At 41.2% G+C, this 27,761-nt stretch overlaps 1 protein-coding gene across 1 annotated transcript in view; it reads left to right on the top strand.

Annotated features, from left to right (window-relative positions):
* Window positions 1-21,529, top strand: part of GYG1 (glycogenin 1) — a 34,969-nt gene extending 13,440 nt beyond the window's left edge. The window contains exons 5-7 of the mRNA XM_049629710.1: window positions 3,595-3,721; window positions 18,001-18,220; window positions 20,671-21,529. Coding sequence (XP_049485667.1) covers window positions 3,595-3,721; window positions 18,001-18,220; window positions 20,671-20,844 — 521 coding nt within the window. The 3' untranslated portion in view covers window positions 20,845-21,529. The remainder of the gene's footprint in view (window positions 1-3,594; window positions 3,722-18,000; window positions 18,221-20,670) is intronic.
* The last annotated feature ends 6,232 nt before the right edge of the window (window positions 21,530-27,761 follow it).

Here is a 27,761-nt window from a genome sequence, read left to right as displayed (position 1 = left end):
ACTAGTAGAAAATATATAGCATGATCCCCAATTTTACAAACTTCAGAAACAAGTGAAACTACATATGTTGTGTGGGGATACATACATATGTGGTAAAACCAAGGATATCAAGATAATTAGAAACAAAACTCAGGGGCACCTGGGTGGCTTAGTCAGTTGAGTGTCCAACTTCGGCTCAGGTCATGATATCCCGGTTCATGAGTTCAAGTCCCGCATTGGGCTCTGTGCTGACAGCTCAGAGCCTGGAGCCTGCTTCAGATTCTGTTGTCTTCCTCTCTCTGCTCCTCCCCCACTCACACTGTCTCTCTGTCAAAAATAAGTAATAAAATAAACATTTAAAAAATCTGAAAAAAAAACCTCATGATTAATAGTTACTTCTGGGGGAGGGGTAGTGGGATTGGATTAGGGAGCACACACAGAATTTAAACAGCATTGGTAATGTACAAGTTTTTAAATTGAGCATACAATTTTGTGCTTTATAAACTATACATATAATTTTCTCTTGATAGCTTCATACTTCATAATGAAAATAAGTGAACAGGTAAAGAATATTTAGAAAGAAAAAGGTTTAGCACAATTCTCATTCTTGCCCTTCATTATACTATTTTAAAGTTATAAAATTACAAAAGTAATAAAACTATACTAAGTAAAAGTCATGGGGAGAGCATATCTGTAATACCAATCACCTTATATACTATTACTGTTTATTTTTTCCAATACGAGTGTTTATAGTCTTAGTTATAATGATGTGTGTCACTGTAAATCATTATATTGCATGGTGGACTGATCATCTTTATAGCCGTTAGTTTTAATGGCTGAATAATATTCCCATGAGTGGTTAGTATCCTAATGTACTAACCATTCTGCTATAATGGGATATTCAGGTTCTTTCAACTTTTCTGCTATTAAAGAACGTCAAGTATATTCATTACATTAAGTAACTTACGTGTGTGTAAGGCATTCTGCTAAGTGCTAGAATTATAGTACTAAGCAAAAGGAGCCATAGTCCTTGTGGATTTAGAGTCTGATGACTAACAGTTCTTGATTGTATTTTGCATTTTAAGCACATTAATCCTTAGACTTTCAAAAAAGCTTATTTTGAGAGAATTGTAGATACACATGCAGTTGTAAGAACAATACAGAAGGGCCCCATGTACCCTTCACCCAGTTTCCCCAATGGTAACATCTTACGTAATTCCACACACAAGAAATTGACATTGATGGGATCCATCACCTTTCACATTTCGCCAGTTTTACATGTTTGTGTGTGTGTGTTTTCTATGCAATGTTATGTGTGTAGTTTGGTGTGACCACCAACACAGTTGAAGTAGAGCAGTTCCTTCACGGGGATCCTTCATTCTCCCGCTTTATGGTCATGGCCATTTCCCTTCATCTCCCTGCTCCTTAACTGCCGGTACCCACAAGTTCTGTCTTTATAATTTTGTAATGTAAAGAATGTTCTATAAATGGCACAATGTAGTATGTAACTTTGCAGGACTGGATTTTTTTTTCATACAACATAATTCTCTTGAGATCCATCCAAGTTGCTGTGGGTTTCCGTACTTTTTTCCTTTATATTGTTGAGTAATGTTCCATTGTATGGAGGTATCACATTCATACACCTGTCGAAGGACATTTGGACTGTTTCCACTTTTGTGCTGTTATAAATAAAACTGCTGTAAACATTTCCTCAACCTTTATTTTTGATTATTATATGTAAAGTAAATTAGTAAACCTTTAGGTCTCTGTACCTCAACCACCACTGTCTATGCCCACAGTTGGGGTGTCTCTTTGTAGAATCCCAAGTAAGCCTCTGATGAATGGGTTTAATATTTTGTGTCTCAACATGTTAAATGTTGATATGTCAATGCAGCTAAACTCTGCTCTTGTTCACGTAACCAGTGAAGCACATCCTGATGCCATCTTTGTTGTCCTTTAGAACTTATGAGGGTAAAATCTTGATTTTCTGTTGAGCTGTTTGTCCCTTGAGGAGTGGGGAGCTGTCAGAGCCTCCTAATACAAAGAAGTTATTCCATAGACATTTGTACAACAAATACCTTTGGTCCATAGAGTTGATTGAGGGTATTTAGAAAGGATGAGATATACGGAAAATGGATAAGGTACAGTTGGACTTCAAACCTAATGCTTGGTCTTCCTACTTCGTTCCAAATATTAAATATCCAGATTGTTTAAGTCTTTCAAAACCAGTGAAAACCAAATAATGACAGCCAGTTGAGCCTGCTGTATATTTAGGAAGGAAACTGGGTCTTGGGGCAAAGGAGGAAAGTAACTGCTCAGGTTACTAGCCTCATACTTCAAAAGAGCAGGATTCTCCCTGCCTGCCATCCCCCGTGCACGTGTGTACACACACACACACACACACACGCACACGCACACGCACCTATATACCCAAACTACTGTTTTGCTATATAGGAAGACTCTGGCTCTGTGCATGTTTTCTGAACTCTCATGAGCCTGAAACTGAAAGGACATGGGCTATGTGACAGAATATGTTTTCAGGTGGCTTAGTGACCTGTTTGGTTATTGATATGTTTATGATTTAGGTCAGGTGCTTAGCTGTTTAGATTTTTATTGTTCTTGTTTTGAATGAATGGCCATGGTTGGCACTTTCCAAGGAAAACCTGAAGATCAGGAACCCCCAGTGGCTGATCATGTACTATGCTGTGTGGTTGTGGTCCCAGAAATGACTGGCCTGGACCTGTCCAGAGGCTTGGTCGGTGGTAGGAAAGTACACTAGGGTGATGTGTCCTTCTGGGTCTCTGTTGATGAGGCAGTGGTTGGGGGCTCTGGAAAACAATTCCATTATCCCAGTTTGCTCTCTTTGCTTTTTACTACCCTCCCTTTCCCCCATTGTTCTTAACATAAAGTCCAAAATCTGTAACTGAGGATAAGGTCTATAGTGTGAGCCCTGTGTGGTCTAGTCCATGCCTGCCTCTCTGAGACTCCCCCGGTGCTCTGTAACCCCTTCCCACATTCTGCAGTCCACTTACACAGGCCACCTTCATGGTCTTCTTACCACAGCTTTGTGTTCCTGTCCACCTTGGATCTTTGGTACATCTGTTTGTTCGGCCTAAAACACCATCTGCCCTCCCCTTCTCCTCCTGTATTAGTCAAGTACTCCTATACACCCCTTAGATCTTGGCTTCAATACAACTTCCTCATGGAAGCCTTCCCTGACCCCATATATGGTCTTGAGCCACTCACACGTGCCTCAGCACCCAGTACTTGGTTTTGCTGCCCTTCTCCCCATTTGTGATACTGTTTATGGACTCTTAATATGCTGGTACTAGTGTATATTTCCTCCTCCTGCCCTGCCCATCATGAAGATCATGACCATTCCTTTGTTCACTGTTGAGTCTTCAGTACCTGGTACAGTGACTAGCACATAGCAGCTCCTCAGCAAATGTTGAATTAGTGAATTAACTAAAAAAACTGGTGACCTTGGTAGGTTTAACATGGAGTTTCTTATTTTAACAATGGAATTCGTACCTGTTCTTAAAGATCCAGTTCTACGTTTATATAAAAGTGATCTCTCTTTGAAGTATATAACTAATTATTTTTTTTTTCTTTCAGGTGGGGACCAGGGTTTACTGAACACATTTTTTAGTGGCTGGGCAACAACAGATATCAGAAAACACCTGCCATTTATTTATAATCTAAGCAGCATTTCTATATACTCCTATCTCCCAGCATTTAAAGCGTAAGTGCAAATGGTTTAACTGTTACTGGAGATGGTCAGGGCAGGGGAGTGGGATTTAAGATTTTGGGGGTTCCTCATGATCATTCTGAGGGCAATAACAAGTGGGGACTTTGGGGGAAGTCTTTCTCTTATGAGAAACATGGCTGTATCTGGAAAGCCCTTGATGTTATCAATTACTTTGTTTGCGGTGACCCAGAGAGCACTTAACTGCCTTATGGGAAAAGTTTCCCATTAAATAAACATTAAAAAAATAAATAAAAATTAAGGGGCCCCTAGGTGGCTCAGTTGGTTGAGCGTCTGACTTCAGCTCAGGTCATAATCTCACAGCTCATGAGTTCAAGCCCTGTGTCAGGCTCTGTGCTCACAGCTCAGAGCCTGGAGCCTGCTTTGGAATCTGTATCTGCCCCTCTCTCTGCCCTCCCCCACTCTCACTCTGTCTCTCTGTCTCTCTCTCTCAAAAATAAACATTAAAAAAAAAGAATACGTACTTTGGGCACAAAAAAAATACGTACTTTGGGCACAAACCCAACTTCTGCTTCATATTGGCTGCTGAGCTTCAGCCCCCTCACCTCTAAAATGAGGGTGTTAATAGCTTTCTCCATGGTTATTATGGAGACCAAGCAAGTGCTGGCAACAGTGTGGTGTCATGGTCAAGAGCAGGGACTGTGGAGTCAAACCACCTCAGTTCACATTCTGGAGTAGCTTCTTCCTGATTGGTTAATAATTACTGAACTTGGGGGAGCCTGGGTGGCTCAGTCAGTTAAGCGTCCAGCTTTGGCTCAGGTCATGATCTCATGGTTTGTGAATTCGAGCCCTGTGTCGGGCTCTGTGCTGACAGCTCAGAGCCTGGAACCTGCTTCGGATTCTGTGTCTCCCTCTCCCTGCCCCTCCCTTGCTCACACTCTGTATCTCTATCTCTCTCTCTCTATCTCTCTCTCTCTCTCTCTCTCTCTCTCTCTCTCTCTCTCAAAAATAAATAAACATTAAAAAAATTAAAAATTACTGAACTTGTAGTTCACTGGAAGTTAGACTAGTTACTGAACTTGTCTGCCTGTGGGTCCTCCAAAGCTAATTGTGATCACTAAGGGAGGTGATTTTATGAAGTGGTTAGAAGAGGACCTGACCTACCTTTAGCACTCAGTAAACGTCAGGTTATTAGTCCTTTTTGTTTGAGAGGTGGTCTAGCAGAGTAATTTCTGAAGCCAGAAAAGCAGGGTGTGTGTCGTCACTCTGCTGTTTACCTACTATATGGCTTAGGCTCTGTGCCTCCATTTACCCATATGCAAAATGAGAAGGAAGAGAATACCTACCTTCTGGACTTATCATGAGGATGAAGTGAGTTCATACATACACAAAGAGCTTAGTGAACATCTTGTTTTTGGCAGCATTACTTATTTGGCACTCCCCCTGGTGTGGTTCTGATTTAGCAATTAATACAACCTAGTTGCAGTGCTTGTCTCAGTGAGGGCCTGAGCCCTGTTCTTTAGCCTCTGACTCATTTGTGTTGAACGAAGAAGATGATTCAGGCTTCTTGAAAGGAGGCCAACCTGTCAGGTTGATCTGAGACACAGCCGTGAGCAGCAAAGCTCTTCATTGAGTTGGGCTCAGCTCTCCACTCTCTGTCCCACATGGGCATTCCTGAGTGAGCAGAAAACAAAAGGCTTTATTTCACTCCTCATGTTTCATTATCCAAAGTCCTCTCTTTAAGTCTCCCACCACAGTAATGAGCATGTCTGGCTTTTTGTGGCAGAAGTGTTTCCTTTTCTGTTCTTTTCTGGGAAAACTCTGTCAACATTCCCCCAGATAAGGGTCTCGAGTATCTTGTGTTCTTTCCTCCCTAACTGTTCTCTCTCTCGGTATATGTCTCCAACATTTTATAGGTTCTTGATTGTCTTCCCTGTCTAGAATGAAACAGGCAAACTCTGAAACATACCAACTGTAGTCTGAGTAAAGCAAGTAGAACAGGATTCGTTACCAAGGGGTGGATTCAGAGAAGCATTTTTTAATTCCCCTTCTTCTTATTATTATTTTGTCTCTCAGTCCTTGGCCTTGTCAAGTACCAACCTGTCTTGCTTGGAAATGTGGGCCTGATTCTTTTAATTCGTATTGCCTCATAACTCGCCCTACTACTTTCAACCGTGCTCCTGCATACCATGATAGCTTGACCCCCTAGAACTGAATTTGTTATAATAGGGCAGTCGCTTAATGTAATTGACTAGATTCAGCTGAGCAAGCAAAAAAAAAATGAGAGGGTGAAGGAGCAAGAATAATTAGTAGTGTGAGCGATTCCACCCACCATTCCACTTAATTCTGCACAGTGAACATGTGTCTTGCGATGAATATGTTGGGGAGGCATGAATCTGAAATTCCTTCCAGTTGGTCTCAGTTCCCAAATAGTCAACCTAATGTTTAAAGGTTCGTGTTTTTCGTGTAATGTGGCCCCTGATGCCTAGCAACTGTCTTCCCTATGGTTCATTTGGACTCCATTTGATTTTCTCCTTATTACCAAAATTGAACACACTGTACCTTTCAGTGATACCCTTGTTTGCACAGATGCTGCTTGCGTTTGTTTTGTTTTGACAAAGAAGAACAAGAAGCAGGTAGAGTGGACTTACATTTTTTGTGGGAAGAGGGACTCACTTGCTAGAACGATGGCCCCTCTCTCAGAAACCCAGTTGTTTTTATATCCTCTGAATGAATTTCCCAGAAAAACGGTTTGAGATCTAAATGACCAAAATGGTTAGGATGGTTTCTTCTTCCTGGCTCAACAAATTAATGCTAATTTTGGAAATCTCCCTGATTTATTTCCATAACCGTAGAGTATATGAACCACTGGGGAAGTTGGGAGCAACTCTGTCCATTGCGCGTCAGCTGGCCTGTGGCCTGATAGGAGCCGCTGCTGCTTCTGTACAGTCCGCCCTGGGGGGTGTCAGCTCCACATTTCTGTGATAAGACCTTCCGGGGTGATGCTTTGTCTCACCCCATTGCTGCCTATGTAGGAATGTTGAAACCAGATCAAAGAACTCATTTTTCCCTTCCCTCTGCCAGAAAATGCTTTTGTTTTTCTTACAGAGATCCATCTGCAAAGATGGATCCATCTCCAAAGATTTTTCATTCAGTTGGGAAGAGCTAAAAAAGATAGTTTATATATAAATATGTATATGTGTATATATATATATATGTGTGTGTGTGTAGTGTGTATATATGCATATGTATACACACATATATATTTGTATGTATAAATGTATGTATATGTTTCATGTTAATGCAAAATTTGTGACCCAGATCTTTTAAACTGAAGTAGATGATGATGAACATTTGGGCTGCCAGGGATACTCCACAGATTGCCCTGTGGACCTCTGGGAGCTCAGCATGAATGTGAAGCTCCATTGGTGGGCTCAGAATAGTGTTGGGGGTCTTCGGGACAGAGCCTTCCTGTGGTGTGCTGTCACTAGGACAGCATATGGGTGGTGGCAGGCGGAGTGAGAAACCATGGAGTGGTTGAGGGCAAGTTGGGCTTTGCAGAAGAAGTGAGAATTTGTCTTACCAGCTCCAAGCGACAATGTGCCATGAGGTCACCAAAGCAGTATTTAGATGCCCCAGAATCTTAGAGCCTTGGAGATCTTAGAACACATGCTACACTTATAACAGTGAAGCCTTGTTATTATGTGAAGTTTCTGCTAAAGATGGCCTAATATGAACCCTATTTGACATGAATTTGAGCCATGAAGGTAGCATTTCTTTTTTTTAGTGTTTATTTTAGGCAGAGAGAGTGCTTACGCGAGTGAGCACGCACAAGCGGGGGAAGGGCAGAGAGAGAGGGAGACATTATCTGAAGCAGGCTCCAGGCTCTGAGCTGTTAGTACAGAGCCCAGTGTGGGGCTCGAACCCACAAACCACAAGATCATAACCTGAGCTGAAGTTGGACGCTTAATCAACTGAGCCACCCAGGCACCCAAAGGTAGCATTTCTAATGCATTCCTCTACATACCATTTAGATAGAACAAAACATAAAGGAAACACTTAATGGTTCTACCACTTGGAATGAATGCTCAAATCTAGCTTCTGAAAAACAAATGAGTACTGTTTTCTATAATAGAAGACCCTCTTGAACACAACATAATTTGAGAGCTAAAATACTTGGTTTAGTAATTTTTAAGGTAATTTGCAATATACATATTGAGAAACAAGTTCATATACGCATTTCTTAATGAAATGATATTTCTGAAAGTGCCTAGCATGATGTTTAGGAAATGACAGGCTTTTAGTCAACATTAGTTTCTTTGAAGTTTTCTCCATCTAGAGGGTCTGTTTTATTGATGTCACTTAGAATTTGGCTGGTGCATAGTGCTAGGCAAAATCTCATTAGCCTTTTTAAAAATCAGTCATTTACTTCCATTTTCGCTTTCTATTCTGTCTGCTGACTGAACGCTGTTCATGGTATTTCATGCCATATAAAATGGGCCTAAAGCAAAGGGAATGAATTCACTGGTTTTGCTTCAAATTGCCATGCAAATTAGTTAGTCATACTGATTGACTACAGAGCTTGTTTTACCAAATAATTTCCAAATATTTTAACTTTATATTTTTACTTGAGTTTAGATATGATCTGAGACCTGGCCTGGTCTAGTCTCAGAAAATAAGTGTAGAAACCTAAAAGATTTCTTTCTCTCCACTTGTTTACTGCTTTAAATTCTTCTGAGGATGTTCATGTCCATTATTTCTTTTTCAGGAATGTGGCTTATTCACTAAGACCTTATCAGACCTCTTTAAAATCAGTGTTTTCCAAAAATGAAATTGAACCTTAGGTGTCCTGAATTCTGTCATTCTTGTGTATTTCTGATTCGATTGATTTTTCCTTGGCCCCTGAGACACCCTTGGGTCCAGCTCCCCACTGTGACTATTGTCCTTGAAGACCTAGCCTTTCTGTGCTCATTACTTTCACACTCTTACATCTTCACCTAAAACCCTGAGGCCCTATAGTTTGGATCCGTCTTATTTTTTCTGCCTTCTGTTTGTTCACTCACCCGTTCATTCAGTCGGTAGGCCTGCGGCACAGAGCTGGTACCACACAATCTGCTCACTGAGGGCCGCAAAGATGAATGAGGGAGCTAGAGTCTAATCAGCCTTGCATCTGCTTACATGTGGAGGGTTTTCTGTATGTCACGTGGCACAGTCCATGATTTGAGCATTGGAGAAGAATCAAGCAGTGGCTGCATGACTGTCCTGTTCCTCCTTTATGGGTGTCAGTGATGCCTGTTGGGCCCCAGGTACCCCAGTTTCCAGCATGGCCCTCTGCTCCTTCTGACCTCATCTCTTTTCATCAGATGATCTGTCCTCAGATATTACTGTCATCAGTTCCATTCCCCTATCTCAGCCCTTATCACCAAGGGAGAAGCTTCCCCATCAGTCCCAGCCCAGCCTTTAAAAGCAGCTCTGACATTGGGCAAAAAAAGGCACAAAGAGTGATATCTCGTGGACAGAAGTCTAAGTGAGAAATGCCTTCAGTAGGAGCTGGGAGGGGAAAAGTGTGTGGATTGAGCAGAAGACATACCTTCCTCTGAGGTCTCAGACTGGTGGGCTGCAAACTGTATTTGTCTGAGCAGTGTGTTTTTGTCTTCCTTACATAGTTTTCTTCTTTTTGTACTCCGTGGCCAGTGCTTAGAAATCAGGAAATTTCACATGAAACCTAGATTGTCAGTTTCTTTTGAAAAAAAATCAGATATTTGGTGGGATGTGGGAGAAAGCTGTTTGATGACTGTTACTGGTTTGGGGCCTTAAGCAATTGGAGTAAAGGAGTTGCTATTCCCTGAGATGGAGAAGACTGTGGGGGAAGCAGGTTTGTGGGAGCAGGGGTTGACCAGAGATGTACTGAGTGTATCAAGTTTGGGTTATATTAAGTTTGAGGTGCCTATTAAACATCCTAGTGAGGGGTGCCTGGGTGGCTCAGTTGGTTGAGCGTCCGACTTGGGCTCAGGTCATGATCTCTCAGTCTGTGAGTTCAAGCCCCGCCTCGGCCTCTGTGCTGACAGCTCAGAGCCTGGAGCCTGCTTTGGATTCTGTGTCTCCCTCTCTCTCTGCCTCTCCCCTGCTCATGCTCTGTCTCTCTCTCTCTGTCAAAAGTAAATAAACATTAAAAAAAATTTAAACATCCTAGTGAAAGGGTGGAAAAGTAAGTAGATGTAAGAGTCGGGAGTTGAGGAGAGAGGTCCAAGTGAGACCTAAGTATGGGAGTGTCAACATATAAGTGATATTTATAGCCATGAGACCGATAACCAAGGGAGTGATTATGATGGAAGAGTCCTGAAGGTCCCGAAATAGGAAAATGTGGAGGAGCAGGGACTTGAGACTAAGAACGGTAAGGCAAGAGGAGACCCCGGAAAGTGAGGTGCTGCACATGCCAGCCAAAGAAAATGTTCCAAGGGGGAAGGAGGGATCCATCTGTCTCAGATGCTGTGATAACTCCTATAAGAGGACAGTTGAGAATGAGTACTGACCTAGAATGTGGCGGTCACTAGTGACTTTGACAAGAGCATGTCTGGTAGAGTGGTGGGAGGAAGCCAGTTTGAAGTGGATCCAAGAGAGGGGAGAATTAGAGATCCTGAATGTAGACTGCTCTTCTGAAGCATCATCTTTAAGAGAGAGCAGAGAAATGGGCTGGGAGCTAGGTAGGGATACAGGATCTGGAGAGGGTGGTAGGGGTTGTTTTTTTTGAAGATGGGAGAAGTTCAAGCATATTGGTATCTTGATGGGCATGATCAAGAAGAGAAAGAGTGAGTGCACTAATAATGCAGGAAACTGAAGGGAGACTTACTGAAGTCATGTCTTTGAGAAGCTGAAAGAGGATGTGTCCTGGTGCACAAGTGGGGAAGCTGGTGTCAGTTATGAGCCAGGATGCTTCAGTTCTTGTAACACAAAGGAAGGCAGAGGGTATGGATACAGATGAAGGTAGGTGGGTATATTTTTTGGTTGAATGAATGAATGAGCAAGCAGTCAGCCAGGAGGGACTGAGATTGACATACTACCAGGAAAGTCTCCATAGTGGCCAGGCCTACTCTGAGGACAGGCCACCTTGGTAGGTGAAGTAGTTGACGAGGTCCTAGTGTAGGTTATTAAAGTCCACATTTGAGTACTGATGTTGTTCTGATTTCCAGGGCATGATTGAGAAAAGTTATTTAGCTTGAGAGGCAAGGAAAAATCAGGTGGGTCCCTGGTGGCCACAGATGTTTTCCTCTGAGTATCTACTGTCTTCTGGTGATGGAACATGTATTCACTTGTGCTCTGTGGTCCCCTTCACCAAACTGACTCCTACTCTGCATGACCAGCACACCCCTTGGGCACTGGGCTCATGACCCTTGATTTAGACTGTGAGAGGGTGAGAGAGGAAGGGTGGCTGACTGGTAGTGGGAGAAGGGATTGTGCATAAGGAGGTACAGGCGTGAGTGGCCATGTGCCAGAGAACAGGAGTCATTGAGGTGGGCAGTGGGTGGCTGGGAGTGCTGCCCCATTTCGCAGAGAAAGTTCTCACAAGCAGTACCGTGTTTCTTGTTCTTGGCGCCTAATTGAACATCACACGTAAAAACGCTTCACGAGAAGTAAAATGGCTCCCGTGTGCACTGTCACGGAGGTAGTTCCTTTTCCATGCTAAACACTTCTGTAGTCTTATCCACACGTTACCAGCTGCTAAACTAGTCATGAAAATTCTATCTGATCTTTTGGTAACATCAGGTCACAGGGATTATTTTAACGGCTAACATAAGCAGTATTATTGCTGGCTCAGGTTCAAACTATGTCTTGTGATCTGGACGTCTCTTTTGAGATTCTATCAAGTTAAAATTAGAACACTTATTTTAAGAGATGTATGCAAGCTGAGACAAATCCCCATTACTGGGTCAGAATGAATGGCTCTCAGTAATTTAGAGACAATTGTAATATGTACCCAATGTTTTGTTTGTTTGTTTGTTTGTTTTTATTCCTGGCTGATAAAATTAGTGGGTAAATCAAGCAGTGAGTCAGTGAATCTTCTAGTTCTCCTTGTTCCGGGTCGAGGTCAGTTAAACTTTATCTTTTGACATCAGTATGTCCCCTTATTCACTAGCTACCTATTTTGCTTTAGCCAGGTGATATAAATTCTGACTGGTACCTGATTGCTGCTTTTGGTGAGAGAGAGGGAGAGAATTAGAAAAATACCCTGAGTTTACCCTCCTGTAAGAATATACCCAAATTTTGGATTTAGGCTGATTTTTTTTTTTTTTTTTTATTAGAGAGAGTGCACACTCGAGAGCTGGGGAGGGGCAGAGAGAGAATCCAAAGCAGGCTCCACACCCAGCCTGACTCAGGGCTCAATCCCACGATTGATCGTGAGATCATGCCCTGAGCTGGAATCAAGAGACTCTCAACCAACTGAGCCACCCAGGGGTGCCAGGCTAAAATAATTCTTTTAAGCAACAAGTAATTTCGCCTTTCAGTTATGACCTGTGCTTTTACTTATTTCATTTTGATATCGTTGTTTTGGATTTTCATAAATAACTGAAAAGTAGAATTGATTAAAATGATAGGAAATAATCTTTAGAAACATTCCTTGGGGAGCAGGATTAAGACCTAAACATAATTACATGAAATTCATATCTAGATTAATTGAAACTCTGGATACAAAAACAGCGTCTGAGACCTTTTGCTCATCTGTTTTGCAAACAAAGTGTTTTATTATGAAAGTTAATAGAGCAAGCCGTTGAGGCTGCTCTGCTGTGTAAATAAATACTGTTCTGTTTTTACAGCTAGAGCACAGTTACATGGTTTTACCGATATAACTCACGCATCATCCTATAAAGTGGCCAGTGTTAGGCCTAACAGTCCGCCTTCTATCAAGCCAAGGGCTGCCCCAGGTGATTTCCCAAAACACAGCTGTGTATGACCACCTTACGCAAAACTGCAGGACTGTCTTCACTTTCCTCCCACCGTCCTATCAGAGCCCCATGTTTCCCACTCAGCAGCTGCCTTACTTTGCGCCCTGCCCCCATCCTCCCACCCTCAAAGGGCCTGTGGGCTGGCCAGAACCTTCCACATTCAGTGACTTGTCCAGGCCTGCACTTCTCATAAAGAATCCTTGCTCTAAAACTTGTTTTTCTCCTGCCCCTACTCATTTCCATAGATCTGTTTGGTGTGTGGCCGCTAGGTTAAAGGAATACCTCAGATACCTGAAAAAAAGAGTTCTCGTTCTTCACCATACAGAAGTAGGGCTAATCGTGGCTTGAACTCATGGCCTCTGGAGCCTGTGCATGACTCCTGTGTGCCCTAGCATCTTTCTTACTTCTTCTCACCTGCAGCTTTGGCCTTAACACTCCTGAATCCTCATGAGCTCTTTTTGGTCTGTCCCTTGGTACCCCTGGGCTGCAATAAAAACCTATTCATATCATGCATTTCATGATTCGTTTTGTTTTTCCTGAAATTTGGGTATCTCTTGGGCGGTGACATCACATCTCCACAACCCTGCTCACCTCTTCTCCCTCCCCCCATCTTACCGGCACCAAAGAATCCCTTGCCTTTGGGCACAAAGGGCAGTTCCGTCCACATTTAGGATCCCTTATGATCTCAGTTTCTACCTCAGTCAGGCTTATCAAGGCCTTTCTTCAAACTAAGACTGCCCTGTCTATGAAAAGACTGTCCAGTGGATACAATTTTTCACAGTGTTAGGATAGACTAGGTAAAGAAGGTAATTTTGAGGAAGGATGATGCTTCCTCTAGCCACAGAGGGTATCCATGATTTCACATTAAAGACACACTGTGGATCACAGCTTCAGGAAGGTAGATCCCAGGTCTGAGCCACAGTGAAATGCAGGATGTGGACTGCCCCCAAATGGTGTTTCTGTTGACCTGCAAGGGGAAGGCCCTGAGCCACATGGGGTGGGATCTAAGCAGCATGAAGCCCAGTCTCCAGGCAGTTTGCAGAGGCCCCCGAGCCACCTTGGGGGCACAGACAGAGCCAGAGGCAAAAGTGTAGACTCCTGCCTCCAGAAGAGATGGGACGGTCTCACTGTGAGGTGTTTGCAGACCCCAGTGGCATTCGGCACCGCACTGGGTCACTGTGCCTTGCCTCTGCATGAGCTTTAAAGGCCCAGGTCATGGGCTGAGGTGGCCCTTAGACAAGGTCTAGCACAGTCCACTTAGGGGTCAGCTGCTGGTCCTAAACACACCACCATCCACTTCTTGTTCCCGCCCACCTTCCCTGACCTTTGTGCAAACCGAACCCTTCTGAGAACAGTCTTTCTCGGGTGGCCCTAAGTTGCTTGTTCTGTAGCTTTCTTTCCTGGTAGTTACTTTTACCTGTCTTTGACTATGTTTGGAGTATGTCTATGGTTCATTAGGCACATCCTTTCCACCTTCCAGATTGACCATCTGTAGGCAGGGAATTCCTGAGGTAACAGATGTCACTTTCAGGTGATGTCCTTAAAACTCTGGGAGTGTCTTTCAGTAACAGCCTACTTGTGGTTAAGAACCTTGGCTCTGGAACCAGACCGCCTGGGTGGGATCCCAGCCATGGGATCCTAGACAAGGTATTACCTTCATGCCTTGGTTTCCTCACACAGTTGTTTTGGAAATTAAATGAGATAAACCATGCAGATGTTAAGCAGTGTGGTATGTGTGAGTACTCCATGTATGTTAGCTATTACTGTTTCTCCTGCCTGATCTATTGCAAACCGTCCCAAGAGCAAGTTAGAAAGGAATAGAGTTTATGCTATATTCATGTTTTAATATATGTTAAGTAGTATTACCTTTCATATAATTTATGACATTCATATTAGGTCTAGGCAAAATTGTGGATTGAAATTAATGGCCAGTTACTCTAGGAGGAGCACACAAGGCTCTTGCTCCAGGCAAGACGAGTCGGGAGGACGGGATGTCTGAGAAGGCGGAAGCAACACCTGTTCTTTCACATGTGCTCTCTTCTGGTTTTAGGTGTGTTTGTGTTGTAGATGAGGCAGTGCCCGCCAGCCCCATCAACACAAGCGTCAGGTCTCTGGGCTGTGGGCTCCCCCGTCACCATTAGAATGTTTGTCGAAGGCCTTTATCTTAACTGCCATCTTGCCCAGGGTCTCCTCTGGACCCCACTTCCTGCACAAAGCCTCTTCTGAAAATCCCCACCTGCACTAACTGCTTTGGCATTTTCATAGACCCTAATGTCAGCATTGCACTGCTAGCCCTGACTCGTTGCCTCGTTTGTGCTCGTTTCTTATTTTTACGTTAGATGACCCCTCTCCCTGTTGGGACGAAAATCATTTGGGGTCATGCACTGAGCATAGTGCCTTATGCGTAGCAGGTGCTTATTTAGTTGATAGCCCTATCTGCACAAATTTTGAGCATTATGACTTCTATCCTTTTAAGGATAAAGTTGAGAGTATTTGTATGCGTGTGTTTGTGTACCTGTGGGTTATGTGTGTAGGTGTGTAAAATATAAAAGAGTAAACTTGCGGATACCAGGTATCTACTGCATTTTCAGAAGAAATGAACTGTGGAATAGTCCAGCGGTCTTAGGAGGAAGTTTACAATAGGCTCTATTTTTCTCAGTTTTGGAGTGGCAGCATGGTAGGATTGCTAAGAGGACAGGCTTAAGAAGCAGAAATGTGCCAAATCCTTTTTCTGCTACTTAATAGCTATAGGGCTGCAGGCAAGTCACTGGCCTCTAAGAGCCTCTGTTAACATTAGTAAGGTCTACCGTGCCAGACTGTTATTATTCCCAATCATGTCCCTAAAAGAATTTGGGCCCCAAACATAGGAAACTCTGATAGTGATAGCTATGTAATAGGTCTCTGGCATTAAAAAAAAAAATTTTTTTTAAGATCAGAAAAGTTACATGAATAGAGTTTGCATTATTTCAGTCTGTACATCATGCTCAGCTACTTTGGTTGCCTATAGGATAAATCCACTAAAATCCAACACTTGAGCCCAACACCCAAGTACCTGTCCCATTCTTCCTTTCCTAGCAAAATTTCCTCTTTGGCTCCACTGGGAGGACCCTCCATCTAACACACATATGCTCACCTGATACTTGCTATCCCTCTGCCTAGAATTCTCTGTATTAGTGCTAGCTACCCAGATCCAGTCTGCTGTACAAGCTTTAAGTCTCTCTGCCCCAGTGAACCTACCTTCCACGACCTCCCTGCCTCTGCATTCCCAGAGCACTCACTGTTCCCGTTTTTCTTCTGGCACATGTTATCTTTACCTTTAATATTTGGTTTTATATACACAGATTTCCTCCCAGCCAGAACAGGACCACTCTTAACTCTTAGTCTTTTTAGGATACTGTTGTGAGATGCAGTGCATACACAAAAAGGTATATATAAAAAATGTTTTTTTTTTAAATGCAAGTTAAAAAATAGAACACAACCAGTACCTCAGAAGCCCCTGTGTGTCTGTTTCCCATCATGCTTCCCTTTCCCCCAGAGGTAACCAACATCATGACACTTATATGTTGATCAGGTTTCTACTCTTTAAGCAGTACTTTGCTTTGCACTATGGGAGTGGATTCCTGTGCATGTATTTCTATTTGAATTTGAATTTTTCATCATATTTTTAAAATTCATCCATTTTCACACCCCATGTTCACTGCAGCATTAATGACAATAGCTAAGACAAGTGTTCATTGATGGATGAATGTATAAAGAAAATGTATATGTACATGTAAGATGGAATATTATTCAGCTATAAAAAGAAGGAAGTCCTGCCATTTGCGGCAACACAGATGGACTGTAAGGGCATTATGCTGAGTGAAGGCAGAGAAAGACAAGTACTATAAAATCTCACTTATATGTGAAATCTAAAAACAAATAGACAAACTCATAAATACAAAGAAAAAAATTGGTGGCTGAAAGAAGCAGAGGGTAGGGAGGGAGCAAAATGGGTGACGGTGGTGAAAAGATACAAATTTCTAGTTATCAGATAAAAAGACCTGGGGATGTGATGTACATCATGATGACTGTAGTTAACAGTACTGTATTGCATATTTGAAAGTTGCTGAGAGTAAATCTTACAACATCACATCACAAGAAAAAAATGTAACTGTGTGCAGTTATGGATGTTAATTAAACTTGCTGTTGTAATATAAAAAAATCCATTTGCTACATGATATGTATAGCTACAATTTATTTTGACTGCTGTATTACATCCCATGATCTGAATACACCATAAGTTATCCTTTAAAAAGATTAAATGGGGTGGATCAGTTGGTTAAGCGTCTGAGTTTGGCTCAGGTCATGATCTTGCAGTTCGTGGGTTCGAGCCCTGCGTCGGGCTCTGTGCTGACTGCTCAGAGCCTAAAGCCTGCTTCAGATTCTGTACCTCCCTCCCTCCCTCCCTCTCTCTCTCTCTCTCTCTCTCTCTCTCTCTCTCTCTCTGCCCCGCCCCCTCCCCTGTCACACTGTGTCTCTCTCTCTCAAAAATAAATGAACATTAAAAAAAAAAAATGGACAAGTAATCATAAAATCTCAGTGACATTCAACAGTAAGTATGTATTTCTTGCTCATATATTGGTGGGTAGGCTGAGGCAGCTCTGATCATCTCAGCAGGGTTTGGAGCCAGGCCACAGGTTTGATCCAGATCTGCTCCATGGGTCTCATCCACTCTTCTGCTGGAAGAGGTCACAGCTTCTCAGAGAAGGAACAGAAACAAGCAGGGACTGTTTTTAAAAGGCAGTGTCACTTCTGCCCACATTTCATGGCCAAAGGCAAGTGCTGTGAGCATGCCCAATTTATCAGTGAGGCAGGAATCTCATTCCTGCTGTGGAGATTGGGAAACGGAGTGAACAGTTGCTGAACAATCTTAACCCAGTAAGATACGGTCACTTGGGTTGTATCCAGTGATGACTGCTTCAAACAGTGCTGCTGCCGTGAACATTTTGAGTATGTCTCCTGTTGCACATGTTTAAGAGCTTCTTTAGGATGTGTGCCTAGGAGCTGAGCTTCCAGGCCAGAGGCGCGAGCATTTTCAATGTTACGAGGTAATACCAAATGGCTTTCCACGTGCTGTACCTTTCCTGCAGTGGATTGGTGTGTTGGTTGTTGCACTGATCCACCACTACTTTGGGATTTTTGTGTATATTTAACATACAATTGAATGATTTAAAAAGCATGTCTAAAAATTTGTCTGTGAGCTTCATATCTTTTCCAACCAACCACTACTACAAGATGGAAGGTGCACTGTTCAGGCTACAGAACAAAGTGCTATTTATCTTTTTGTCAGTGCTCGGAATCCACTAATGGCTTCAACTTGTGTTCCCTTGGCAGATTTGGTGCAAATGCCAAAGTTGTGCATTTCCTGGGGCGAATCAAACCATGGAATTATACTTATGATCCTAAAACAAAAAGTGTCAAAAGCGAGTCCCATGATCCCACCATGACTCATCCAGAGTTTCTCAACCTGTGGTGGGACATCTTCACCACCAACGTTTTACCTCTGCTTCAACAGTTTGGCCTTGTCAAAGATCCCCACTCGTACCTAAATGTGGTAGGTTCTGTTTTACCCTTTCTGGTAATTTAATGCTGTAATTTTTTTTAACTTGATAGACTGGTAGAGGTAGAGTATTTAGTGGTATTTTACCATAAGAGACTCGTAAATACAGAGAACAAACTGAGAGTTGCTGGAAGGGAGATGAGTGGCGGGATAGGCTCAATGGGTGATGGGCATGAAGGAGGGCACTTGTGGGAATGAGCACTGGGTGTTATGTGTAAGTGATGAATCACTGGGTTCTACTCCTGAAACCAGTACTACCCTGTATGTTAACTAATTTGAATTTAAATTTAAATAAATAAATACATAAATAATATTTTTGTAGAAAATTGTCCATCTTAGAGGGGAGAAATAGTGCCAGCAAAGATTAAAGTAGTAGATTTTGTGGCAAATTTCGATTAGATCTGAGAGCATAAGAAAGGGTTTTAGAGGTGTGTGTGTGTGTGTGTGTGTAATCTACAGAATTCTTAGCTCATTGTCCTAAGGTTCTGAGATTATTCCTAAGGTTTAGATAGTGCCCTGTTTCATGCTTTAGATGAATGGACACTTTTTCAAAGAAACTGCAAACATTTAAATATATGTATTTTATTTTTGCCATCTGCTTAGAAGAATGTATTTTTCAGTGAACATTACAATAACATGAACATGGAACAACAGATACTTTTCTAGGATTATTTTGGTTTGCTGTGTTTGTGCTCTTATGGTTACGTAGGATCTTGAAAGAAATCTCCTTGTAAGAGGAAGATGACATTAACATTTAAAACACCAAACTGCTTAGACTCTTCTGACTTTAAAAGTCTTCCTGTGAGGTTTATTCTTTTGGAAAAATGGGAAGAGGATGAGAAATTATACTTTTATGCTGCGTATTAAGATATAAAGAATAGAATTGAATGAGTGAATGATAATCCAGTCTAATCAGTTAATTACCTTGGTATAATTATAAGAGGCTAAAAGTTGTAAGAGATCCTTTTATTTGCCATAGTAGAGATTTTAGCCATTTTACTTATTAGCACTTGTACCAATATGTAAAATGGAGAAAGGGAAAAATAAATAACACTAACATTCTTACTCTAATTGCTTTCTATGGACTATTAAATAATATTGGCACAGTACTTGGAATGTTGCCTGGCACATAGTACTTAAACAAAGTTAGCTATTATTACAGAACCCTGACAACTACTCTATCAAGTATTATTGTTACTATGTTCTTTTTGTATATTAACATTAACTGAGGCCTAAAGAAGTTAAATTACCTCTGTTGTATAACATACTCATCAAAAGCAGAACTGGGACTCAAATCTAGGTCTGCAAGACTGTTACCTTCTGACAGATATCATGAAGTAGAGAATTCTGGAAGAAACTCCCTGTATCATTCCTGTTGCAAGTGGAAGCAAAGGCAGGGCTAATCTAGGGTAAGGACTTAATGTTGCTTCAGCTATAAAATAATCTTCTGGAATCTGCCCAGATGCCTCGGAGTTCCAGTATATATAAACACACACATACACACTTACATATGTATAGCAACAAAAACCAGTAATCAAAAATTTCGTTCTACCGTTTCCTCCGTTATAGAGCAGTACCTGTATGGATTCATTCGCCTTCCTTTTTCTCTGCTAGTTCTAGTACCTTCTCACCTCAGAGCTTTTTGAAGAATAGCTTTGATATCCTTTTATTGTGCACTTGAAGTTAATTGCCTTTGTATAAGTCATGAGAACCTAATTTAACGTAGAGTAGGTTTGCTCCATTTCCTGCACATTTACCCTGTTGCTTCCACAACCCAAGGACTGAGAATTAGGAACCAAGGAAAAGCGATGGGAATGGAAACAGTTGATCCAGATTAAGCCAATTAAATTCACACATGCTACAAGATGAGATGCTTGATAATAAGCTTCAACAAGCAGAGACGTTTGGTGCATAGTCTCAAACAATTAAGCTCTCACGTTTCTAACCTGACAACTTGTGTATGTGGTGTGGCTCTCTGGTTAGGTCCTTTGTGAAGCTTAGGCTCTGAGGGATCATTTTGTTTAAGTTCTCAACCTTTCAGAGCCCACACAGATCGAGAATTTATCGTGAGACTTGTGTTCCCTTGTCCATCCATCTTACACTTTCTAATGAACTGTTTGCAGCTTTCAGACTTGGTCTATACACTGGCTTTCTCTTGTGGCTTCTGTAGAAAGGTATGCAGAACTTAAACATTAACCCTAATTACTTTGTTCTCCCAATGTTTTCACTGAGTCCAGAAGTCTTCATTTTGTTAGGAAAAAAATCATATGACCCTTGTATTCCTGTGTCTTTTTTGTTTGTTTGTTTCATGTAATACTTTTCAGTTTTTGCTACTTTGCATGATAATTCATCCTGGCTTTTCTCACCTTCTTCAACTTCCTGCGTTCTTTTAAAACAGTCTGTTTTGCAGCTCTCAAGGAGTCTGATTATGCTTTCCTTTTTAGGAAGGTGTCTCGGGAGCCGTATCACATCTGTCCCTCGGGGAGATCCCGGCTACAGCACAGCCTTTTGTGTCCTCAGAAGAACGGAAGGAGCGGTGGGAACAGGGCCAGGCCGATTACATGGGAGCAGATTCCTTTGACAACATCAAGAGGAAACTTGACACTTACCTCCAGTAGAAACGCTGCCATTTTCCCATGGACACATCCATTTCACAGGCACTTGTTTCGGATGCTTAGTATCTAGAGCTGGGTTAAGCAAGGTCTGTTACAGTTGCTAGAAGCTTTGCTAAAATTAAAATTCATCAGATGAGGGGATTTTGCAGGACAACAGGTGAGAACTGGGCAAAAGTTGTGAAGTAGCAGTTCTATTATGTGTGGACAGTGTTCTGCTTTTTAACCCTAGGCTTATTCAGCAGATGGTCAGAGAGTCTGGATTTTGCTGACCTATGTGGTAAGGGAAACTCAAGCTATTAAATTGGCTGTATCGACTCTAGAAACGTGCCAAGACAGGCTCTAAATCCGCCTCTCTTCAGACTGGGACAGGGTATCTCTCTCGTGCTTGCTTGTTATACCTTTGACTAGACCCACAATTTAGAATTGCCCAGAGGCCACCAGAGCGATTGTAATTGTGCTTCCAGGTAAAGACAGCCTAGAACACTGCTAAGGGATTCATCAACCTATCAACAGATGGTGTTAACCCATTTTATTTCCTAATTTCAGTGTCTGAAGTTGTTCACCAGTTTTCTATGTACAGTTTACAGCATGCGAAAACGCTTTTGTTCAGTTCTCTGTATCTGTAAACAGCCATGTGTTCTCTGATGGTTACCTGCAGTGGCACCCTGTATGAAAATAAAGACTTCTTGCCATATCCTGGTTGTCTAAATAAAGGATTCCCATTCCCCTTGAAAAAAACGCATCAAGTAGTTGTTCATGAGTTTTAGAATTGGTCAGTGTTTTAAAAACCAGTGTAACACTTGACACTGGAATTGGTTTCTAGATATCTAGAAACATTTAAATATTGTGTTCTCCAGTGATGGTAATGGGTGTGATTGATGGAGGAAAGTGAGATCAAATGTATTTAATCCGTCACCCGCATTTTATGTCCATATTAAGTTGAGTGTTCAGATTTTGGAAAATATTATAGCATCAAATCATTATCAGTCTCTGAACATATTTGATAATCTTTCAGGACAGTTAGTACTGGAACTGGTGTCTTCATGAATTAAAATGAGAAGTATAAAGGATATTAATTAAATGTACAGATGATTCTAGGCTGCAAGGATGTGGCAAGCCAGGGAAGGGCAGGATCCAAAATGACCTTTATTTTAATTTTTTTTAATGTTTGTTTATTCTTTAGAGAGTGAGCATGAGTGGGGGAGGGGCAGAGAGGGAGACACAGAAGCTGAAGGCTCCAGGTTCCGAGCCCAACACAGGGCTCAAACCCACGAACCGTGAGATCATGACCTGAGCTAAAGCCAGATGCTTAACCGACTGAGCCACCCAGGTGCCCCAAAATGACCTTTTAAAACCAATGTGAGTAATCAGATCATTCTATTGGGGAAAAACAAAAATACAGGAGAGAAGACCATGATGAGAAGAAACTTGAGAGCGTTAATTGGGCGGAAACTGCAATGGCTTTTATGGCCTAATCAACCAAGGTTGCCCTTCTTTCCCCAATATCCTATGGGTTACATAGGTGAGCCCTATTCAATGTGGGTGTGAATGAATAGAGGGGTGTATGGAATTCTGGAGGCAAGAATGGATGGGGGCCACCTTGGAGGCTGGCTATCGGAGAGCTCCAGAAGAACCTGAGGACTTCCCTAAAATTGTAGAATATTAAATGATAAGTGATTTCTGAAGGTAACACTACAATTATTTGGACTGGCGGAGAATGAGTTGCTATAATCCTCAAGTATACAAAGCACTTTTACCAAAGATTTAAGTGCCTCCATGCATCAGGCGCTTTGATAGCTCTTCTCAAGATACTCCTAAATCCCAGGATCTTTGTATTGGGGGGGGATTATCGAGATGTAACCCCATCATAAGTTGAGGAAGATGTGTATACAAATAAGGAACTGGTTTCCTGGCATCCTCCAAAGGTAACCAGTGTGGTTTTGGGGGGGATTATGTTCTAAGCATCATTATGAATTAATGAATTTTAATGTGGTTAGTTTCAATCCATTGTAGTTGTTCCTAAAGATCTAATTGCCTTACCTTTAGGATTTACGTTTTAAGAACACTCCTTTTGCAACTGGTGGAAAACAGCTTGAATGAAGGACAAAAGACTTGATGGGAAGGACAGTTAGTTTACTGTAGTGGTCCTGGAGAGAGACAGTGGTAATGCAGCATACCTTTCACTAGGATGAAGGCAGCGAAGTCGCCGATGGCTTGGATGAGGAGTGAGGAGAAAGGAGGAACAGAAGATGAGGCGCTCGAGCAACTGTGTCTCCAACCTCACTGCTCCCTAAAACACTGGAGACTTAATTGTGAGTACAGTTTCTTACACCTCATCACTTACAAATTCTGATTCAGTAGGTCTTGGTTGAGGCCATAGTATCTCCGTTTCAAGTAACTACTAGGCAATCCAAAAGACTGTCCCAAATGACATTTGAGAACCACTAGATACATTGAGGTATTTATACCAATACAATAGGGAGTGAGGTTTTCAGCAGAAGAGGCATGAAGCGGTGAGGTGATTGTTGCATAGCCGGGGGGCCACCTTCTGATTAAAGCCTTTCCAAAAGACAATCTTGGCTCTGTGAGTAATAGAGGAAACGTTACCATAAATAACATCTATAAATGTATTTGTGTAGCGTTTACCTTTTTAATGTCACTGAGACTTGGAGCATTAAGTAAGATTTGGCTTGTCCTTAAAATAGTCTGCTATGGGTTGCTTTTTCTCGGCTTGTTATTACAAATACACAAATGGATTACAGTCTTTTTATACTTGGGTAAGTTATTTGATTAACTTATTTCTCTGAGTTTCAGCTGCTGAAATTCAATCTCCTATAAATAAAACTGTAAAAAAAGCAAAAAGGAAAGAAAACTTACTGGGCATTTACATCTCAATTCTCATATCCTATGACATATATATAGTGTACTCATTTTGCAGATAATCAGAGAATAAGAGAGGTAAATACTCTGCAGACGATTCAAATTTTTGTACTCCAAGCTCCATAGCTCTGCTCTGCTTTAAACAAATGTATGGTTAGAACAGACCATGAGATCAGAGAAACCTCTATATAACCAGAAATACAAATGCCAGAAATTTCTGGGGAGTAACACAATTTAATCGAAAAGCTTTCATTTTGCTATAGGGATAAGGACGGTGGCTTGAAATAGGACTTGGGAAATACCTTTCACAAAGGCATTCCTTAATAGGCTGACTGAAATTATAATGTAAAAATAAATGGGTAAAACCCAAGGATAGAATTTGTTGTGAGTTTTGGCTGAGACAAACATGATTCAGCTTCTGAACATACTTTGTTTCCTACAACTCTCTTTATCCTGTTTTCAGCAGTTTTATGGGCCTAAAAGAGACACTACTTCTGTTATAGGACTATGCTATAATATTGTGATGTATTCAGGGTCAACATTTACCTATAAGGACAAGGGCTCCTTAAACCTTCTAAGGAGTTCAGCTCTTGTCATCTACTTACTTACTCTGTATTCACTTGTTTCTTGATGTTCAGTCTCTGACAGTTACCATTTCTCACTACTGTTTGCCTAGAATAAAAATTCTAGGAAGAGTCAAATGTTCAGAAATAGGGCCTTTGAATGCTAGTAGTTAACCCTTGAACAACACAGGTTGAACTGTGAGGGTACACTCATACATGGATTTTTTTTTTTTGGATGCAGTGTCCTGTATTTTCTTTATGATTTTAATAATTTTCTCCAGCTTCATTTTAAGAATACAGTATGTAATAGGGGTGCCTGGCTGGCTCAGTTAAGTACCTGACTCTTGATTTTGGCTCACATCATAATCTCATGGTTTGTGGGTTTAAGCCCCACATTGGGCTCCATGCTGACAGTGCAGAATCTGCTTAGGATTCTCTCTGCTCTTCCCCTGCCCCCCCGCACAAACTTTATATATACTTTTTATACTGTATTTTTTTTTTTTTTTAAGTATGTGTTGAGTGTTATCAGTAAGGCTTCTGGCTAAGAGTAGGCTATTTATTAGTAGGCTAAGTTTTTGGAGAATCAAGTTATATGTAGATTTTCAACAGCACATGGGGTCAGCACCATATATAGTTGGTTCAAAGGTCAACTGTATATGGATTTACTGAAGCCTATTATTTTAGGTGGTCAAGGCCTTTCTGGCTCCTGGGTCCCTCCCTGGTTGAGATGAACAGAAACCCAGTCTTCAGACAACGAATACTGCTTTATTGTGGCCATGCAATAGGTAATCCAGATAGTTAAGTGTATTTTGGAACTTATCTGTAGCAAAAGAACTACAAGATTCAAAGCCTTTTCTTTTTACCATTGAGAAAAGATATGAAAGCCTCAAATTTGGTGTGTGTGGGGGAAATCAAACCTATGACTCCATGTTTTTTGCCTTAATATTTTGTTTCCTGTTTTACATTGCATAAGAGCTAAAACTCTAAAAAGGCTTACATAACTTATTTTAAATAAGTATATATTGAAGGCTAATTAACTTGGAATCTGAAAGGATAAGCATACTATAGAAAATAGCATAACATGTGCATAAAAGTGTCAAGAGGCTATGAGAAGTCCCTGAACTAGGCTAGACAGATTTCTTTCCTTTATCTTCCAAGGATATGCCTTAATGAAGGTAAAGTACTAACTTTTCCATGCAAAGTTGCACAATTACACTGTAAAATCTTTTCCAGGGATCCTAAAATACCAAAGGTCACCTAGTAAGATGTGTAAAATGGCAAAAATAACTCGGATTATAAGAACATTTGTAGAGGATCAATATATCCTTTAAAAAAAAAAAAACTTGTGAACAGTGGTAGAATAGCTTTAGGCTGTAAGACAAATTTGCCTACACAAAGGTCAGATTCATGCCTTTGGAGATTAGCTCCATGCTTGCTCGAGGTCTATAATGCATATACAAAATGAATGGTTATCTTGGGGCCCCTGGGTGGCTCAGTAGCTTGAGAGTCTAACTCTTGATCTCAGGTCATGATCCAGGTGGGATCTGTGCCAAGTGTGGAGACTGCTTGAGATTCTCTCTCTCCCCCCGCCCCCCTCCCCCCCCCCTCCCGTCCCTCTCTTCTGCTAATACTTTTTAAAATAAAAAAATTAAATGTTTAGCTCCTTACTTCACCTGTATGTGCAAGCGGCCTATTAGGTCTCCATCTCCTTCACTAGAATGTTTCTCATGAAATACTTAATTTACCTTTTCTTTATCAACATAATGATACCAGGGCAAGATTTCTTTAAAATGCTACAATGTACCACTAGGGAATAGCCCTTCCCTCGCCTAATAAAAAGGATAAACTAAGCATTCAGGAAGCTTTATCCTGGTTAATTTTATCTGCCTTTATTTTTAATTAACTAGAATGTTGAAAAGGCAGCAAACTTACTGTGAAAACCTTCTTGAAATATTCCTCTCTCTTCAGTAAGTGCAGCACATACTTAACAATACATATACTCTTTGATGACTCTTAATATCCTTTCTGGTCCCATTAAATAGCCTCTTAGAATTGAGTTTCAACCTGCAAAGACCTGTCCTAGAATTTTTTCTTTTTTAGCCATCAATCTAAGCAATCATTTTGACATTTGATGGCCTTCTAAATGAAGTCCCAATGTAACCTTAGTTAATACAAACTTTTGGACACTTGGTTCAGGTTAATGAGGGTGGCCTATGCCATATATATTGAAATACAAACATTATTAAACTTGTATTCCTTTCCTATAGAAATCAATTTTTATATTAAAAGTAGAAATGGGTTTAAATTTGTCAGGAGACTCTTGATCAGGAAGGTTGAATAAGGAACTGGAAACCTCTCATTTTTTAGGGGCACCTGGGTGGTTCAGTTGGTTAAGCATCCGACTTCCACTTAGGTCATGATCTCAGGGTTCCTGAGTTCGAGCCCTGCGTCGGGCTCTGTGCTGACAGCTCAGAGCCTGGAACCTGCCTCAGATTCTGTCTCCCTCTCTCTGCCCTTACCCCACTCGTGCTCGGTCTCTCAAATAAACATTAAAAAAATACCTCCTTTTAATCAAAAACTGAGAATAAGTCATTTATCCTTTAAAAAGGAATAAGTTATTATGGCTTCATATAAAAGACTACTCTCCCTTATAAGAAGTATGAATATATTAATATGGGACGATAACCTGTCTGCTTACAAGGTTTCTAATCAAGTTTCCCCTTTGAAGTAGGCATTACTGCAGGGAAGCGTCTCAGTCATTATTCACAGCTACCAGTATTTTTGGCTCTTCTTATTCACAAGTACTGCACAAATAAGTTTCCACATTCCAGAATGTAGAACTTGTAAGGAAGGTTACTACACACTTATTAATGAATGAGGGAAAACTGTATTATGCCTTTTGCAAATATTTTAAAGTTAATATAGCTAAAAACTTAAGACTGAACATTTGAGTTCTCATTAAACCAAACATAAAATTTGTCCTCGTATATTTTTTTAAATGTTTATTTTTTGAGAGAGAGTGTGTGTGAGCAGGGAAGGGACAGAGAGAGGGAGACACAGAATGTGAAGCAGGCTCCAGGCTCTGAGCTGTCAGCACAAAACCGATGCAGGGCTTGAACCCATGAACCGCGAGATCATGACCTGAGCTGAAGTCAGACGCTTAACCGAGCACAAGCTACCCAGGCACGCCATCCTCATATTTTTAATGCATCTTCCAAATCCTAATGAACAGAACTTTCGGCAAGTACCATAAAGAATGTAAAAAATACAAAGCCTTTGACTTCTCCCAACAGAATATACTGCTTGAAGATAATTTCATTGGTACTCACTAGTAATAAACATTTTCTTGATATTACTATTTCAATCCTAGATTAGGCAAAACCTACAATTCAGAGTGCTATGCTACTGATACCACTATACATAGGTATTACCATCCCTCTTTTCTGGCAGATGAGAAAATAAAAAGACTCGGAACCG

The sequence above is a fragment of the Panthera uncia genome, chromosome C2 (assembly GCF_023721935.1).
Source record: "Panthera uncia isolate 11264 chromosome C2, Puncia_PCG_1.0, whole genome shotgun sequence".
Taxonomy (NCBI): Eukaryota; Metazoa; Chordata; class Mammalia; order Carnivora; family Felidae; genus Panthera; species Panthera uncia.
Note: the sequence above shows the minus strand (reverse complement) of the source record. Positions and strands in the feature narration are given on the sequence as shown.